Source organism: Oreochromis aureus, linkage group 18 (genome assembly GCF_013358895.1).
Source record: "Oreochromis aureus strain Israel breed Guangdong linkage group 18, ZZ_aureus, whole genome shotgun sequence".
Taxonomy (NCBI): Eukaryota; Metazoa; Chordata; class Actinopteri; order Cichliformes; family Cichlidae; genus Oreochromis; species Oreochromis aureus.
This window is the reverse complement of record NC_052959.1, coordinates 8,031,295-8,049,072: the sequence shown is the minus strand read 5'-3', so window position 1 is coordinate 8,049,072 and position 17,778 is coordinate 8,031,295. Positions and strand designations below refer to the sequence as shown.

At 41.2% G+C, this 17,778-nt stretch overlaps 1 protein-coding gene across 6 annotated transcripts; it reads left to right on the top strand.

Moving 5' to 3' along the window:
- The first annotated feature begins 3,136 nt into the window (after window positions 1–3,136).
- Window positions 3,137–17,356, top strand: LOC116335243 (serine/threonine-protein kinase tousled-like 1-B). 6 transcript variants are annotated; one of them, XM_031758880.2, is made up of 22 exons: window positions 3,137–3,615; window positions 5,627–5,748; window positions 6,390–6,458; window positions 6,624–6,662; window positions 6,780–6,855; window positions 6,961–7,004; window positions 7,091–7,174; window positions 7,414–7,494; window positions 7,611–7,703; window positions 8,109–8,219; window positions 8,821–8,957; window positions 9,138–9,329; window positions 9,537–9,603; window positions 9,765–9,862; window positions 10,229–10,310; window positions 10,411–10,502; window positions 10,598–10,687; window positions 11,478–11,647; window positions 11,776–11,911; window positions 13,043–13,154; window positions 13,248–13,355; window positions 15,660–17,356. In XM_031758880.2, exons 1-22 carry the CDS (start codon window positions 3,489–3,491, stop codon window positions 15,807–15,809), a joined length of 2,280 nt encoding a protein of 759 aa, XP_031614740.1. In that variant the 5' UTR covers window positions 3,137–3,488; the 3' UTR covers window positions 15,810–17,356. The 6 variants fall into 6 exon arrangements, with proteins under 6 accessions (XP_031614740.1, XP_031614739.1, XP_039458142.1 ...); XM_031758879.2 differs by having other exon boundaries at window positions 3,138–3,615; window positions 7,085–7,174; XM_039602209.1 differs by having other exon boundaries at window positions 3,482–3,611; window positions 7,085–7,174.
- The last annotated feature ends 422 nt before the right edge of the window (window positions 17,357–17,778 follow it).

Sequence of the window (17,778 nt, the reverse complement as noted above, 5' to 3'; positions counted from 1 at the left end):
TTAAAAACCCACTTTTCACCAAGAAATATGTGCACTTGCATTAAAACGCAGCTCCCTTTTCACAAACAGGAACCCTTGTGCATGGAAGTATTTTCCATTTTCATTAACACATTTAGAATATGTGAAATTCATGTTAACAAACTGTTAATCTTCGCATGCTTTGTAGTGTTTTATGCAACAAATCAGAACATTACAATAAGCCTGTGGCCTAAAATAGACCAGATTGTTGTTAAGGGAGGAAAAAAACTAACTGATTAACTATTCTTTACTGATCGAGACATATTCAGTCCTTGCTAGGTCTTAAAGTTAGGTCAGTATGGTTAGGTAATAATGACATATTATACTGTGTCATTATTATTACTTTTATTATTTAACAAAAAGCTAAATGCAGAAGCAGTGCGTGAAAAACTATAACAGCCTGTGATTCAGTAACTTGTAGAACTACCTTTAACTTAATTCAATTCAATTCAATTTTATTTATATAGCGCCAAATCACAACAAAAGTCGCCTCAAGGCGCTTTATATTGTGCAGTAGATAGCACAATAATAAATACAGAGAAAAACCCAACAATCGTATGACCCCCTATGAGCAAGCACTTTGGCGACAGTGGGAAGGAAAAACTCCCTTTTAACAGGAAGAAACCTCCGGCAGAACCAGGCTCAGGGAGGGGCGGCCATCTGCTGCGACCGGTTGGGGTAATAACCCAAAGAAATCGTATTCCATATTATTTTATCAGTTTTTCACATCACTGTAGAGGAATTTTGCTTCACTCTTTTTTACAGTATTACTTCAGCTCAGTAAAGGTCTGGACTTGGACTGGGCCATTGCTACACCTTAATTCTTTTCTCTCTTCAGTGGTTCTGTGGTAGATTTGCTGCTATACTTGGGATCATTGTCCTGCTGCGTGACCCAGTTTTGGCTAAGCTTTAGATGTCGGACATAAGGCCACACATCTGACTCTAGAATACTTTGGTATACAGATGAGCTCATGATGTAAAGCCCAAATCATCACCCCTCGTCCACCGTGCATCACAGTTAGTATGAGGTGTTTTCTACAGAGGTGCCAGCACTTTCTAAGGAATCAAGTGCATTTGATTAGCAGCACTTAGCTGCTACTTACCCCCTTAATTCCTATAAAAGCAGTAAGGGTGTGCTTAGTTTCTCCACACACTGCGTTTTGGCTTATTTAATGTTAAATAAATAATAACTCATTATAATAATGTTGTGTGATGTTGTTCATGTGAGATTGTATTATAGAGTAAACTTTATTCATATGATTCTACTATTTCTTTTTTACTATTTCTAATGTCTCTTGAATCTGTAGTTAAACTAATCATTTTAGTCCATGAGGTATGGTCATCTTCATACGGTGCGAGATTTTAAAGTTTTTCCCTTTTCAGAAGGATTCTTGATTGTCTTGTAAATATTCTGATGAGCATATTTTAAGCCTTATTGAGTAATCACCTACAGTATGCTACATAACTGCAGATACATATATTTACTAATACTATATTTCAGTATTTTTTTTTAAAACTACACACGTACATTAATTTTTATTCCAAGTCTACCTACTTTTTTATTACTTGATTGATTCATACATCATAAAATGATATAAGGAAAGAAGGATGTTGGCATGGACTGCATCCTAAATTACTTTTATCTGGACTTTGAACGTGTATCAAGGTATTTTAAATGTTTCTTTATTTTCTTATAATTGATCGAGTTTTTCGATGCTTGAACATAATTGAAATACTTTAAATAGAAAATTGTTTGTTTTATATTTATTTATTTTTAACAGTTGGACTGTTGGATGCGAGAGCTGTTATAAAAAGTCATACCTCTGCAACTGTGCAGCTACTTCTTTTCCGCTTCACTTCCTCTGCTTTGTCAAACTTTTATTATTTTCTGAAAGGCCATTATTGTTGCAGGCCTTAGCTGTGTGCAGTATAGGCAAGCCGGAGGCAGTTTGTAAAATGTCAGCCAACACTCCCGGTTTTCCATCAGGCATTTGATGCTCCTGGAATGTCGTGGCTGCTTCTTGAATATCAGCCTGCCGTCAGCCCTTTCCTCATAACACAACTCCAGTTTCATACCTGGAATTACATCATAACGGCTGAGTGACTGTGTGTGTGTGTGTGTGTGTACATACATGGTGTAGCGTAATGTAGTACACTGCTTATACAACCTCCTGATTGCCTGTCAAGACGATTGCTCTGTTACCATGGAAACCATGTGACCAAAAAAAAAAAAAAAAATCAGGTTACCATGGGCAGGTGCATATGAGGTGCAGTATGATCATTTGTGGCTCCGTCTGTTGCCTGATGCAATATGACTGCAAGGGGAAGCTGGGTTTGACAGACACAAAATCCGTTTTGCGGTGTGTTTACTATCACTTTGAATGTTTATCTGAACCCGTAAGATTAAAAACACTAAAAATATTAGGGATTAGGAAGCTTCCCCGCACAGTCGTTGACTCCCAGCTGCACATGTCGAGGTTACATAAATGTATTAGACAGGAATCCGAGGGAGATGTAGGCCAGACAGTTAAATGTTAGAGAGTTTTGTGTGTGTGTGTGTGTGTGTGTGTGTGTGTGTGTGTGTGTGTGTGCTGCCTTACAACACAGCAAAGGCATTTTGATGCACTGCACCAATTTTGGAACAAAAGACCTTATAGCCCAGACCACATCACTATCCTCCCACCTGCACCCCCCCATACCCTCCTTCCCTCCTCCTCCTCCCCGCAACTTGTAGTTCAAGACTGAAACAACAGTATATCAAGACCACAGCCCTGCCTACTGTAACACATTTACTCAGTCATCACACACAAACAGACCCACACGCTCACTCCCTGCTGCCAAACTAAACTGGCACACTGTACGTACTACTTACAGTAGTGCGCATATCTACGTATATAAAGTCAGTTTGTATGACTATGTGTGTGTACATAAAGCCTACTGTGTGTTTCTCTTTCCCTTCCTTCTCTCTAAGCAGACACGAACTTTCGGCCATTTTTTTGGGTGCTTGTTGTTTTCACCAAAACAAGGAGCTGTTCTCAGGTCGACGCTGAGCAGCGCCTTCTGGTGAACCTCGGGCTACTTTGGAGGAGGGTAAAATGATCCCAGATCAGTGTCTGTTTCGGTGTCACGCCATCCCCCCACCGCGCAGCTAGGCGCGCGCGAGCCTCGCGATAGCCTCGCCTACCAGAATCAAAGCTCCGCTCGCGAACTGGATGCTGACAGGCGCGCGTGCGGTCATCATGCAAAGGTTACATTGGATCCGTTTCAACGAGTCTCGAAAGAAGCCGCTCCTCCGCAGGACCCGCACGGAGCACAAAATGCGAGACGTCTAGCGACTCCGACAGCCACGGAGTAACTCACGTTTACCGGCCCGTTTGGCGACGGCAGGTGTCAAGAACCATGAACGCGAGTTCGGGATTTCCGCGAACGGCAGTGTGTACGCTGGCTCCTCACGGCGGTAAAGTGGCTTCATGAGTGTCCAAAGTAACAGTGGAAGTGGTGGTGGAAGTTTGGAGGCGACGCCATCTTGGTCGCAGCTCTCCTCGTCCCCAACGATTTCTCAACCACAAATAACGGCGACCGCAAAGAGCAAGGAAGGTACACCAGCTCACCCAAGTGCACGACCCGCTCGCATTCTCCCCAAAGTGCGTTCTTTTCCCTGGAGAAGTGGATTATTTTGGCCGTGTCGAGCTAGCGTTCGTTCAAGTTAAAAAAAAAATGGATGTCAAGTTCAGTGATGCCGTGAATTGGAAGCCAAATGTCAGCTGTCAGTTCAGTTGATGGCCAGTCTAAGTAGCAACGGGCTATCGTGTTTGCACAAAGGCAGTGCTAGCTTGTTGTTTCGTTTTGTTTCGCTGTCATGTTTCGTGATTTCTTGTCAATCGATCGCCGTCGATCCGAAAATAGTGTTTTTGTAGCAGTTTGTAACATCCTGTCAACAGCATCTAGTGGAATATTAAACAACGCAGCTATGCATGCATCCATTATTACGCTGTAATGCATGACCCTGCTACTTTGAACTACCAAACAGGCCGTGGGTTGTACTTTTTTAACCAGTTTGGGCGCATTTGTTGTTCCACGTCTTTTGTTATGTTGTTGACGTGATGTTATTTACTTGTGACTCGGAGTTGCTGGATGTAATGTGACAAAACTGGGTAAATATCAGCAGTCGTTTAGACGGTTCCAGCTAAGGCCATTAGTTATAGGGCAGAGGAAAATTACTGAGACAGCGACGGTGTTACGAAGTTATTCCGAATCAAAATCTGCGTAATAGGTACCATACCGATATAGGATACGTGCTCAGGACTATTTTTTTATTAAATTTTTTTTACGCAAGACCCATAACAATAATGTCTAAATAGACAAAATAATTCTCCCAACACGAAGGTCTAGCTTTATAGATCACTTAACCCAAATGTTGTCTGTCCTAAAATAACCCCACATACTGTTGGTATTCTGTTGTGCTCCCAGTTTGACTGCACAAAGGTTTCATAATGTCCATTATGCCTTTTAAGGCTTGCCCCTGTGCCAGAAGCTGTGTAAAGATGACAGCCAGGAAATGTCCAATAAGGAAACAAACACTTGCAGCAGACAGTAGGGAGTATGAAGACCTGCCTTCCTCTCACTTGGGAAACTGGTTGTTCTAGGCCCAGTGTGACTGTCCGTGTGTTATATATATATATATATATATATATATATGTGTGTGTGTGTGTGTGTGTGTGTGTGTGTGTGTGTGTGTGTGTGTGTGTGTATATATGTGTGTGTGTGTGTGTGTGTGTGTGTATATATGTGTATATTTACATATATACATATATGTATATAACACGCACAGTTAACACACTTGTGGTTTAATATTGTGTGAATGTCGTTTTGTGCCTATTGTGGTTCTGATTTGCAACTGAAAGGTCAACCACTGAGATGTGTGAAAATGTATCTATATACTATTGAAAATTCAACTGTAAATGTGGGCTTTTTGCACAGCCTAAATAGCCTGTTTCAACAGGGTGAGGAGAACTGATGCACACGTGTAGCATTTCAATTAGACACACGGCTGCCGTCTGCTTCTTTTTTGAGTGATGTAGCAACTTGTTATTTTTCCTCCATCTGCAAATGTTCAGAAGTACTGAAATCCTCAAAGGTTAGACTGCTTGAGGACAGTGCAGTGAGGCTGTGTGACAGGCTAACTTTTAAAGAAACAATACTGTAGATGGGCCAGCTGACAATTTTTGTGTTGCCAGACTAAAGCCAGCGCGGTCTGTTCTTGTGCCATTTCTCTAGGTGTAAAATGACCTCCATGCTTTCTGTTTGTACTTACAGTGTCACTCAGCTGCTGTAATTTCCAGCATATATATTGCAAACACGTCTTTTGAACGGCTGCCTCCTTCCCAGTCGAATGAAATGCATTTTTCTATTTTTATTCTCATTCTAATTTTTCCTCATCCCATCCCTGATACTGTCGACTTATGTATCTTCCTGCGCCCGTTTTTATTCTTATTGGGTATTTTTATTCTTTTTTTCACAGCAGTGTGCTCTGCTGTAATTCTGTATAGCACGATTATGGGTGATAATATAAGCGTCTCACTGTATTGTGCTTTTGTCGTCATTCCAGGCCCAATGGAGGAGCTGCACAGCCTGGACCCCAGGAGACAGGAGCTGCTGGAGGCCAGGTTTACAGGAGCTGTCAGCGGCAACACGGGAGGCAGCACTGGGAGCACCAGCGGCGGTGCTAAGGTAACACAGAACATAAGAAGAGATAAATAAATAAATAAAGCCTCCATTTTCATATGTCTCACTCAAAAACAGTTAGCTGGTGCACAAAAACTTCCTCAGAAAACTTCCCTTTGTGTATCTTTGTTTCTTGACTCATTACAGAGCTGTGGATGCCTTTGTTTTTCCCTACTGTAGGAGCTACATGAGAAATTAGCTTGAGTGTGAAAGGGAAAAAAAAACAACTGCCAATCCAGTCTAGTTGACAATCGGTACTTGCTAGCTGTAGAAAACATGCTTTACGGAAGTTAAAGCAGCAGTGGCTAACTCCCACCATGATCAGAAGTTGCCAGAAAGGGCTACGTCACAATCCCGGAAGTAAAAACCAAACGCGTGTTCCTGCTAGTGGAAAAGCGGGCAAAAAAGTTCCTGTTTTCCTAAAAAGGAGGTCATAGTTCCTGGAAATGTTCATGATTTGGAAGAGATCCAAGTGACACACCTTAGAACTGCAGAGGCTAGATTCCTGTCAGATGAGCCATCCGTGTTGCCTGCCTTCAGCGTTTGTTTTACTGCTGTTTACGTTTAGTAATCGTTATAGAACTTGAATAGCTGACTTGTGCTGACTGTTCTCTTGTTCTCTGTGTTTGAATTCTTGCTCTGAATAGGGTCTGGCTAATGAATCCTCTAATCACAGCTATGGAAGTCTGGGATCATCTAGTGACAAAGAGTCGGAGGTAAAACACACATACAGTCAGAGCATATTACACCACTTATTAAAGAGATGCACAGTAATATGTGCTTATAAGCATAGCCATATTGTCAGTGTTTTCCTTGCACTGCCCACTCTTTTTTTTCTGTCTCTCCTGCTACCTCCACCTCTCCCTCTTTTCTCTTCCTAGAACTGTGATTTGAAAAGAGGGAGCTCTCCTGCCTACTCAGTATGTACTCTTCCTTCCTGCTGCTCTTTCCTGCTGAACACCACCACAAGATCCTGCTTTGTTAGATAAAGCACAGGGGATTCATGCTTTTCGTTTTTGTTTCATATCTATTTACAGACTCCGGAGAAGAAGCACTCTGAGTCGTCCAGAGGGAGAAAAAGGAAAGCTGATACCTATTCAGAGAGTAGTCAAGGTATGGTGGATGTCTGTGTTAAAGCAGCATGATTCGGGGGGGGTTATTGATGGCTGACATTGAATTTGAACTGTTTTTTTGTTTTGTTTTGTTTTGTTTTTGCAGGAAAGACCTCGACACGTGGGCCCAAGATCAGTGACTATTTTGATGTGAGTATTACAAAAACTGCTCTTTCTTCTTATCATTTCGAACCTCTTTCTTAAGTCTTAAGTTTATCCTCTGTGCAAAGTTCCAGGGTGGAAATGGTTCCAGTCCAGTCAGAGGTCTCCCATCAGTTCGCCGCTCTCCGCAGAACTCACACTCTGCCCCAGGCTCCATCGTGAGTATTTGAGGAGATGAACTGGGGCTGCACCAAAGCCGAGTGTCAGCCAAATAAGGATTATTTAGCACTGTGAATTCTCCAAAGCTACTCTAGTACACTTTAAGAAAACAATTTGATGCTGCAAATAAGCATGTGTCCCCTAAAAGTCTTGCTCAGGGATCAGACTTACTTGATCGATTGTGTACAAGTAAATGTCTGTAAATTTAAGATTTATAACAAAACCTTTGTGTGTGTAGATCCGTCAGAATAGCTCCTCACCTACTAGTCTGTGCTTTGGAGAGCACAATCTCAAAGCTTCCTCAAGCAAATGTGTCCAGGTAAGGATTACACACTGACATGAGGCTTTTTTCCTTCTTCTTCTTTTGCTTCTTTTTAAATTTTTAATCAGGCAGTTGTCATCTCTTACTGGTGTTGTTTATTTGGCTTTTTTTAGACTGAACTGACGGGCCTAAAACTCGCTGCCCTGGAGAGCAACAAAAGTTTGGACCTGGAAAAGAAAGAAGGGCGAATAGATGACCTGCTCAGGGTGAGTTAGATCTCCGTGTTGATCAGTAGGTGATGAAGGATGGACGGCTGTTCAGATCGTATGGGGCTGTAGTCTCCATATCACTCAGTTGGCCAATATGCTTTAATCTCCAGGGTTACTTTCAAAGGAGAGGAAGTGCCTTTAGTGCCTGGCTCTGACTTGTAAAACATTAATGTTGACTGACTGTTTACATGAAGATGGATCCAAACTAAACTTGTTGGTCTGGCTGGCTAGCATCATTTTAAATAATCTAGACCATATGTCAAGGTTTTTGTTGCCATGTCCAGTTGACTGATTGGCAAGTAGGCATGATTTTAGTGGACCAAGATTTTCAAAATCACACTAGGTTTATATTACATGTAAACAGTCTTTCATTCTGTTCCTCATTGTTTTGTTTTTTAACAGGCTAACTGTGACCTGCGACGGCAGATTGATGAACAGCAAAAACTCCTGGAGAAATACAAGGAGAGACTCAACAAGTGCATCACCATGAGCAAGAAGCTGCTCATAGAGAAGGTGTGTTTTCATACACATACATACATTTGGCAAAAAAAAAAACCAAAAACCATACTACATTTAAAGCTGATCATTTCTCTTTAACATCTGAAAGAGGAGATGATGCAGGAGTGTGTTAGCATGTATTAGCTAGTGTTTACTGAGTAAACTTGAAGCTTATTGTTTGCACAGATGATGACATTAAAGAAAAATACATTTCTTAGTCCAGTGTTTTCTGGTGTTTTAGCGTTGCTTTGGTGCACAGCTGCTGAGAGAAAGAAAAGCGTGTTTCGTTTGGTAGGTTTTTGAACATCTTCATCATCCACTTGTTCTCATTCGGATTCCACCGAGATAAATATAGTATCACGGTGGTGGAAGACTTGGTGTTTAAACAACCTCTCTTAATTCAGAGTTGTTTTGTTTCATAATATTTAAACGTTGCTTAATGCACTTTTAGTCTGCATAGTAATTGATCAGGGTTCATCACTGGAATATTTTGCTGGAGTCCTTAGCTTGAATTGAAAACAGTATCGAGCCTCAGCTAAGATACTTCAACAACAGAGCCATTGTTCTAACTGTGTGTCTGCCTGTTTTTGTTTTGTTTTTTGTTTCTCCCCCACAGAGCACTCAGGAGAAGCAGTCATGTCGCGAGAAGAGCATGCAGGATCGCCTCCGTCTCGGCCACTTCACCACCGTCAGACACGGAGCGTCCTACACGGAGCAGTGGACTGACGGATACGCATTCCAGAACCTGATCAAGTGATGTGTTGTTTTTTGTTTTGTTTTTAAATCAAACACAGTCAACTATTATTTATAAGTGATTTTTCTGTGCAAGCTTCACTTCACAGCCACGAATATAAACAGAGATGAGTTGTCTATATCCAGCCTCAGTGTTTACCTTATGATCCATTTCTTGCTTGTGCCTTTCTTTCTACACAGGCAGCAGGAGGGCATCAACCAGCAGAGAGAGGACATAGAGCGCCAAAGGAAGCTGCTGGCAAAGAGGAAGCCTCCAAACCCTGCATCTCCCTCCCTCTCTGTGGCCTCCGCATCTGAGCCCAAGCAGCGCAAAACGAAGGTGGTTAACGGCAACGATTCTGACCCCTTCCTGAAACCCTCCTTGCCCCAGCTGTGAGTACAATGAAATAAGTATATGCTGTCTGTGAGAATGATACTAAACGATAAAAGAATGAATAGTTGTCCTCTCTTCATTGTGTTCTATGGGTAGTTTTAACTTTCACTTTTGAATATTTATTTTTTAAAGTTACTGAAAGCCGCGGTTAGCAGTGGTGTCATTTGGAATTCCTAGGAAAATTAGATTTCTCTGTGTTTTGGCAGACTGACCCTCGCTGAGTACCACGAGCAGGAAGAAATCTTTAAGCTCCGCCTTGGACATCTGAAGAAGGTGAGTGTTTAAAAAAATAAATAAATAAATAAAAAGCATCAACTAATAAACCAACTGTTTGTGAAAATGTTGTTGAAATTATGCTGAAAGCAATTGTTTGACCATAGCTATGAGTAAAATGTTTTTAAACTGTAAAATGTCTAAATTTCATGGTTGTCAAGGAGGAGGCAGAGATCCAAGCAGAGCTAGAGCGGTTGGAGAGGGTGAGGAACCTTCATATCAGAGAGCTGAAGAGGATAAACAACGAGGACAGCTCAGCGTAAGTGTACTCGGCAGCCCCGCTGACGGATCTTGTTTACTGACAGTTAAGACATGACTGTGGATGAGCATTAGTATTATTTTCCACACTGGTTATTTAGTAGAGCCGATGAATGAAAACAAAATTAATGTGGAATAAAATCATCAAGTGGTCATATGATGAATATAAATCACAAAGAAGTTGGTGATTGCCTTGAGCAGCTGTGTACTCATTAGGTTAATTCCTCATTTCATTGGCACCGAAACTTGCTGTATCACAAGGGAGATGATATAATAGAAACTTCACACATCCTGAATGTATGAATGGTTAGTATTTTTTTATGCTGTGTTAATTTTTTTTTGCTCACTAAGCATTTTTCTCACTCAGATTTAAAGACCATCCCACCCTGAATGAGAGGTACCTTCTGTTGCACCTGCTGGGCAGGGGCGGCTTCAGTGAAGTCTATAAGGTATTGTCTTTGTGGAAGGACTGCGCTTTTCCTGTTTTCTCTTTGGGTGTATGTATGTTTACAGACAAAATGTATGAGCGTGCTTTCCTTTCACGTGCAGGCCTTTGACCTGTTTGAGCAGCGCTATGCTGCTGTTAAAATCCACCAGCTCAACAAGAACTGGAGAGAGGAGAAAAAGGAGAACTACCACAAGTAGGTCTCATCCACAGACACAAAATAATTGAGGTCCACAAAGACAACATGTTTCCTTATTTACACATGCTGTTTTGACACATTTTCCCTTCTAGGCATGCATGCAGGGAGTACCGGATACACAAGCAGCTGGACCATCCCAGAATAGTCAAACTGTATGACTATTTTTCCCTGGATACTGACACGTGAGTGACCTGTGACATCTGCCAGCTGCTGCCCTGCTGGGTTCACATATCCTCAAGATGCACCTCTCTCACTACTGTTAAAAACCTTTTTTTTCTAATGGCTGTAAACCAGCATGGTGCACACTAGTTAGTGTTGAAGCCTTGCAAAGACCAAACCCAGTAAATATTCAAATAATGCATGAATTGTTTGTGTTGTGCCTCGAGGCTCTAGGTGAGGGTGGTATCAGATTAGAAAATCACAGTGGAATGTATGATTCAGTGTTAACGTGCTCTGACAATGGATGTTATTTTTTGAAGGTTTAACTTCTGTCTGTGAGTGTTAACTCAGCACATGAGGTGTAGTCACCCAGACTCTGAGGGTGCTTAAAGGAAGCGGCAGCCAGTCTCGCATACCCAAATGAGGGCATTATATGTTCATCCAGATAGACAGTTTAAATATTTCTGAGGTAAATTTTGCTCATATTATACCAACTTCGTAAAGTGTTCCTTGGATAACTAAGCAGCTTGCTTACATGGCTGGAAACTGAGATCAGTCTCATTAAATAGCACAAAGTCCTGACCCTGACCTCTGACCTACATATGGGGGAAGGAAATGTCTCTTCTTAGCCTCTAGGCTTTCCATCTCCTGAGAGAAAGGTATACTGATTAATCAGTGTATCTAGCTACTTAAGGATCACTAAACTGATAACAAGCTGAAGTTGCAAATACTGTTCTTGTCTTGTTTGTTCATCTTTTTTTTTTTTTTTTTTTGTTTCCTCAGTTTGTAACCATGTGCATGTGTCTTTGTTAGGTTCTGCACGGTGCTGGAGTTCTGTGAAGGAAATGACCTGGACTTCTACCTGAAACAAAACAAGCTAATGTCAGAGAAAGAGGCACGTTCCATTGTCATGCAAATTGTCAGCGCGTTGCGCTACCTCAATGAAATCAAACCCCCCATCATCCACTACGACCTCAAACCTGGTTAGTCTCCTGTTTGACATGAAATCAAAGTCAATTGTTGTTCCTTTAATGATTTTTAGTGTTTCACTGTAAAGCAGGATATCTGATTGTTAAACACTTACTGAATCTCCTGCGTTTGTGGCAATTAGGTAACATCTTGCTGGTGGATGGTACAGCATGTGGAGAAATCAAAATCACAGACTTTGGCCTGTCCAAGATAATGGATGATGACAACTATGGTGTTGACGGCATGGACCTCACATCACAGGGAGCGGGCACCTACTGGTAACACTTATGCCCACACACACATACACTAATACCCTTCCCAGACTGACAGACAGGTTAAACCCATGATTGCAGATTATCTGAAAGAGACGGCGCACTAAATCTGTGGGCGTATGTCGTGTATAAATTGTGTCTCTGTGCTACTAATAAGATGTACAGTGAATCGTGACTATAATTTTTTAAACATGGTAGGTATAGAGTCAAGTATGGATCTGCACAGGTTACAGTCCTGAACTGACCCACATGAGAAGAACAATAACAAAGATGTCACATGCAGCATGCTATCACATAGAAGGAAACTGTGGAGGGCTAAAAGTGCCAAAATGAAATAAATAATTAAATCTGTGAATAATTATGTAAATGTGTCAGAAATGAATTTAAATTGAAAGTAAGGAAATAAATACATCATAAATAAATATATCAATAATTATTGAAAATATTTGCTTATTATTTAAAAACATTGAAGTATTTCACAGTAATTATGATTCGTGTACCGCAGTGCATCATGAAATCGTCACTATAGCTCATCAATGTCTGATTGGTTACCTTGCATATAAAGGTAAAACGGAGAGATCTCAAATAATGGACTGATGGGAGTGGTGATGTGGACCATCAGGTATCCCAGAATGCATTGCAAAAGCCAGCTATTAACTGACCGAGTGATCAGAATGCATCATACCCACTAAGAAAAGCCTGCTCCAGGCACACAGTTTTCAAACCCCTTGCTGACCTAAGTTATAACTGACTAGTGATGTCTTCTTGATTTCACTGTTTTGTCTTTCTGAGCAAGTTGGTTTGGCCCAGATTAATGAGACAAAATGAAAATTCATTTTAGCACTTTTAGTCCTCTGTAAGTCAGAGTGTATAGTTTTATTTATAAATAAATTTGCAGCACAAAAAATGCACAAAGCACCAAATTTTGGCTTTTTGTCGAACAGCTGGTGCTCTGTATGCAGATGTGTAGTTGTGGTATGTCTGAGTGTGTAGATTGTGCCAGGACAAATCACACCTCTACTGACCCGCCTGCGTATGGAAGCAGCTCAATTCAGTTTTTTTAAAGATAATGTCATGTATTTCTGATCTGATATACGATGTCCTTTTATAAATGTGTTTGCTTTATCTTGTATTTAGGTACCTTCCTCCAGAGTGCTTTGTGGTGGGGAAGGAACCACCTAAGATCTCCAACAAGGTGGATGTCTGGTCTGTGGGAGTGATCTTCTTCCAGTGCCTCTATGGACGCAAGGTGCTGCATCGTAACACCACGCATCACAACATCCAAGGTCAGATGAAGTGACATGAAGATTTTGAATTTCAATCTTGTGTTTTGTTTTTACAGCCGTTTGGTCACAATCAGTCACAGCAGGACATCCTCCAGGAAAACACCATCCTCAAAGCCACAGAAGTCCAGTTCCCAGCGAAACCACAGGCCAGCACAGAGGCAAAGGTAACGCACACACAGACACGTTTACGGACACACGAGGACATTTACGTCACCTTTATTGATATAGCTGCTATAAAATGGATGCTGCTCGCACTTAGTTTTACTCCTGTTGCTTGATATCTCAAATTGCATGAACATTATGTTCATAGTGATGCAATATTTCAACGTTAATGCAATAAAGCTGAAACTCGGGACTGAAAAGTAGCTTGTAAATGGCATCTCCTAATGACCTTTAACCGCATAGCATCTTAATGGTGAGTCAATAGTGGGCGGTGTGGATAAAATCTTCTATATTTTACATCAGCTCTAAAAATCTTAATATAGTAAATGTTCTTTAAATTCAACTAAAAGGAATATCCATAGATTTAATAACCATGCTGGGACGTCTGTTTTGGGCCCAGGTAATTCAATACCTGACAAATGGATCTGCTGTTTGACAGTAATGCAAAATCCTGTAAAACCCAAAGTGACATGAAACAGTCCATCAGTAAATAATCACATCTGGTGAAATTTAGAGAGATTAAATTGAGGCAAACCTTGTGTACTCTAAGAGATAAACTTTTATGTTAGTGTGAAAGAAATCAGAAAAATTCACTGGTTTTAGTTTCTCACATTTCAAGATGATTTTTTTCCTTTTTTTAAGCATAAGCAGGGCGAGACTTGTGTTGCAGTTTTGGCTACAGTTGCACACTAAAGTGTTAATAATTAACAGAGATGTAGTTTGGTAGTCCAGCGACATGTTGACACATGTTCGTTCATCTGAGTCAGCTGCAACCAATAGTTTCCTATTCCTAGACTTTAGTTGGGTGGGACAGCCTGATATACATGATTCATTTTAGTATTTCTTTAGCTAGCTGCTAGCTAGCTACACCCCTTCCTTTATCACGTCTTGTTTCCTACCCAGATGGCTCACTGACCACTAGTGGTCCCTGATATCATTCAGCTGTTTCTCCAGAGAGGATCTCGTCCTGCACTAGACTCTGACTAAACCTTTCAGAGCTGAAGTAGCTGACAGTAGTCTGTAGGGCTGCCACAAACGATTATTTTGATAGTCGACTAGTCACCGATTATTTTTGCGATTAGTCGACTAATCAGATCATGCATCCATTGGATGTAAAATGTACAGCTTATTGCACCAGCATGCGTCTGCTCTTATATAACTATCATTAGCTTACAGCTTGAAGTGTTTAAGGTATGTGCTAACTAAAAATAAAGACAAGATGATAGTTTATTACACTTTTAATGAAATTTGCAGATTGTTTCAGTGAAGTTTAATAAACTCAGCCGTCTGCTCCTTGCTATCTAAAATATAACAGGACACCGGAGTATGTTCTCGAGCATCTCACACTTCTGATAATCAGTTGTCTGCTTGACGTTTATTCATCTGTGCAAAAACTATAACTTTATTTCTCACCCAAACCGATTTACTCAGGAACAAATAAAATACTAAAAAAAAGCCAAACAATATCATTTTTAAGTTATCTAAGTGACTTATATTACATGTTTAACCTGAGTAGCGAAAGACGGCGGTGAGTTTGAAAACGATTTGCCGGGAGTCCGGTGTTCTCACCGACTCTAATGAGCCTAGAAACCCGGCTCGCTATGGAGCTGGTGGGTAACAGACGTCTCCGAAAACGTCGGAGCGCTTTTGAAAATATGTGGTGTCTTGATAGACTGAGCAGATATTTGAGGTTTACACAGTTACATTCTCACCTGAAAATATGTTAAACGTTTATTTTGTGACCCAGAAAGAATAATGAGAGTAATATTAAAACTAACTAGCTGCCGCCATTGTTGACAACTGCGCTGGGGCGCTATGAATTCTGGGACACAGTTTCTTCTTCTTGAGGTTTAACGGCAGCTGGCATCCTTGTACATGCAGTGCTGCCATCTTCTGTTTCAGTCCGTTATTACACTCTTAAATACTACTACTTATTCCTGCGTACAAAGCTTCAAACGACGCGTCGACTATTAAATTAGTCGTCGACGATTTTAATAGTCGACGTAATCGTGACTAGTCGACTAATCGTGGCAGCCCTAGTAGTCTGTGTTCTGGCCTGAAAATTTGCTGCAAGCTGGAGTGACACTCAAATTAGAGCCCATAGCTGGTGGAGAAATGTTAAATGTCAGGCACAGCAGAATAAGGTGAACTGCCACCCGCAGTTCACCTGTGAGAGACTTACCGGAGAAGCAGCTGATAATATTGCCTTGCCATAAATAGGATCTAAATTAGTGGCAAACAGTAACAAAAGGTAGAGCAGCATATGTCTCCTGTCATTTTAATTTGTGCTCTTTTGTGCTCTGCAGGCGTTTATCCGCCGCTGTCTGGCCTATCGCAAGGAGGATAGGTACGACGTTCACCAGCTGTGCTCGGACACCTACCTCCTCCCTCACATGAGACGCTCAAACTCCTCCGGCTCTCTGCAGCCCTCCGCCTCATCTCTTCCCACCTACTGACTAACATTCTGATGGGACCGTCTGGCCAGTCTTGAGGCAGGAATGTTCATCGATTAGTAGATGTGGATCTTTGTTTTTTTCTTTTTCTCCACCTGAGCTGTTGCTAAAACGGATACATTAGCAACAGAACAGGAGAAAAGATGGAAAAATGAGAGGAAGTAAAGGCTGATCATGCCCTTGAACTCAATTGCGTGAGAGAGGAGGCGGAGTATAAACCGAAGGAATAGATGGGAAGAAGAGCGGAAAGCAGATGACGACGACGATGATGAATCTAGAGGATTTGTTTAAGGAATTAACTCCTTAAAAGACATTAAATGACCTCCTCCCTTCTCGTAGCTCTATATACATCTACATGTAGACACACGCACGTCATAAAACACCTCATGAGGTGGCTAAAACTCACGTCAACATAAAGCTGCAGTTACAGTCTCGATGCTAATGAGGGCGCTGACCAGCAGGGGTCAGAAAATGGGGGTTACCGGACATGCAGAGGAGGCACCGGTGTTTGAGGCGACCTGCAATTCATTTTAATGAGACGGCCAAATGACTTTACCTGTTGCCTCCTATCTGCACCCCACAGGGATTAACTTAAAAAGTGATCTGAGACAAGGACTTGGAAGTGATCACTTAACCTTGATCAGACTTGATGTTTAAAAAAAAAAAAGGAAAAAAATGACATTATATTTCTGGATTCAGTTTGCGTTTCCAGTCCAGATTACCTTCATCTGGTCTCCTAGCTGGCTTTTAGCACTGCAGTGTGGGCTTTATTCCCGCTTCATCAAATTTCACTTCCATTCACTTTTTTTTTCCTCCTTTTTTTGTTGCAGGAAGTGGATCTGTGAATCTGTCTTAATCGTTTTTTGTTCAGGTAAAAAATCCATCATGTTGTCCCCCCGCCCGCCCGCCAGCTCGTCTGAAGAAGAGGCGGTTGGGGGCGGGGGGGGGGGCTGGATCAGCTGTTACTGCTATTGCTGTCATCAGGACGCAGAATTGGTTGTAGATTTCACATGCAGGAGACGTCACTCACTAGCAGATCTATAATATTGAGGCTTTTCCTTGCTATCACTTTGCTCTGTTTAATTTGTATCTCCTCCTGAAAGCTGTTCTCAGTTTGCTGCTATAAGTGTCGCTTTTAGTTTGTAACACGTCTGTGAATGATTTTCACCTCGCATATGTGCATACTTGAACTGTGTTAAGAGGATTTTTTTTTGTTTTTTTTGTTTTGTTCTTATAAAATAAGACGCCCGCTGTGCTGTTCAAGGGAATGCAACACATTCTTCTGCCACCAACATTCAGCCTCTGTGTTTTTTTTTGTTGGTTTTTTTTGGTCTATTTCCCACCCACAACACTTTTTTTGATTATTTTGATGTAAAAGTCCAACAGACCTATAGAGCAAAGGCCCAGTGCGCTGTGTAGTGAGAAATGTTCATGCCAGCAGAAGTGTGCACGCTCCAGGTTGGCTGCAGTTGCAGCAAGATTTACTGTGGCTAGAGTTCGAGTGGATATATCCAAATGTTGTCATTGTCTAAATAAAACACTTACCTGTATGGTTTTGTGCCTTTTACGCCCTCTCAAATGTAGGCAACGTGGATCCCGGATTGGTAAGAATTTTATGTGCCGAAAGTGATAAGGGGATTGATAAAAGTAATGCCTTAATTTAAAAATGTATCCTGAATTGATTGTTGACATGTTAGGTGTTAGATGGGTAAAAAAAACAAACAAACAAAGAAACTCAACATCAATTCAGAAACATTACAAGACCATTAAACCGCACGAGAGGAGCTCCCACGGCTTGTGTGAAAGTGAAAGCGAGTGAGGAAGTGGAATAACAAGTTTCCAGTTTAATAAAAGAAACAAACACCCCCCCTCCGTTTTCATCTGCTGAACAGAACGGTGTGAAATATCAGGTACATACAGCAGAACATGTTTTAATAGAAATACATCCATTAGTAAAGTAAAAGTCATATCA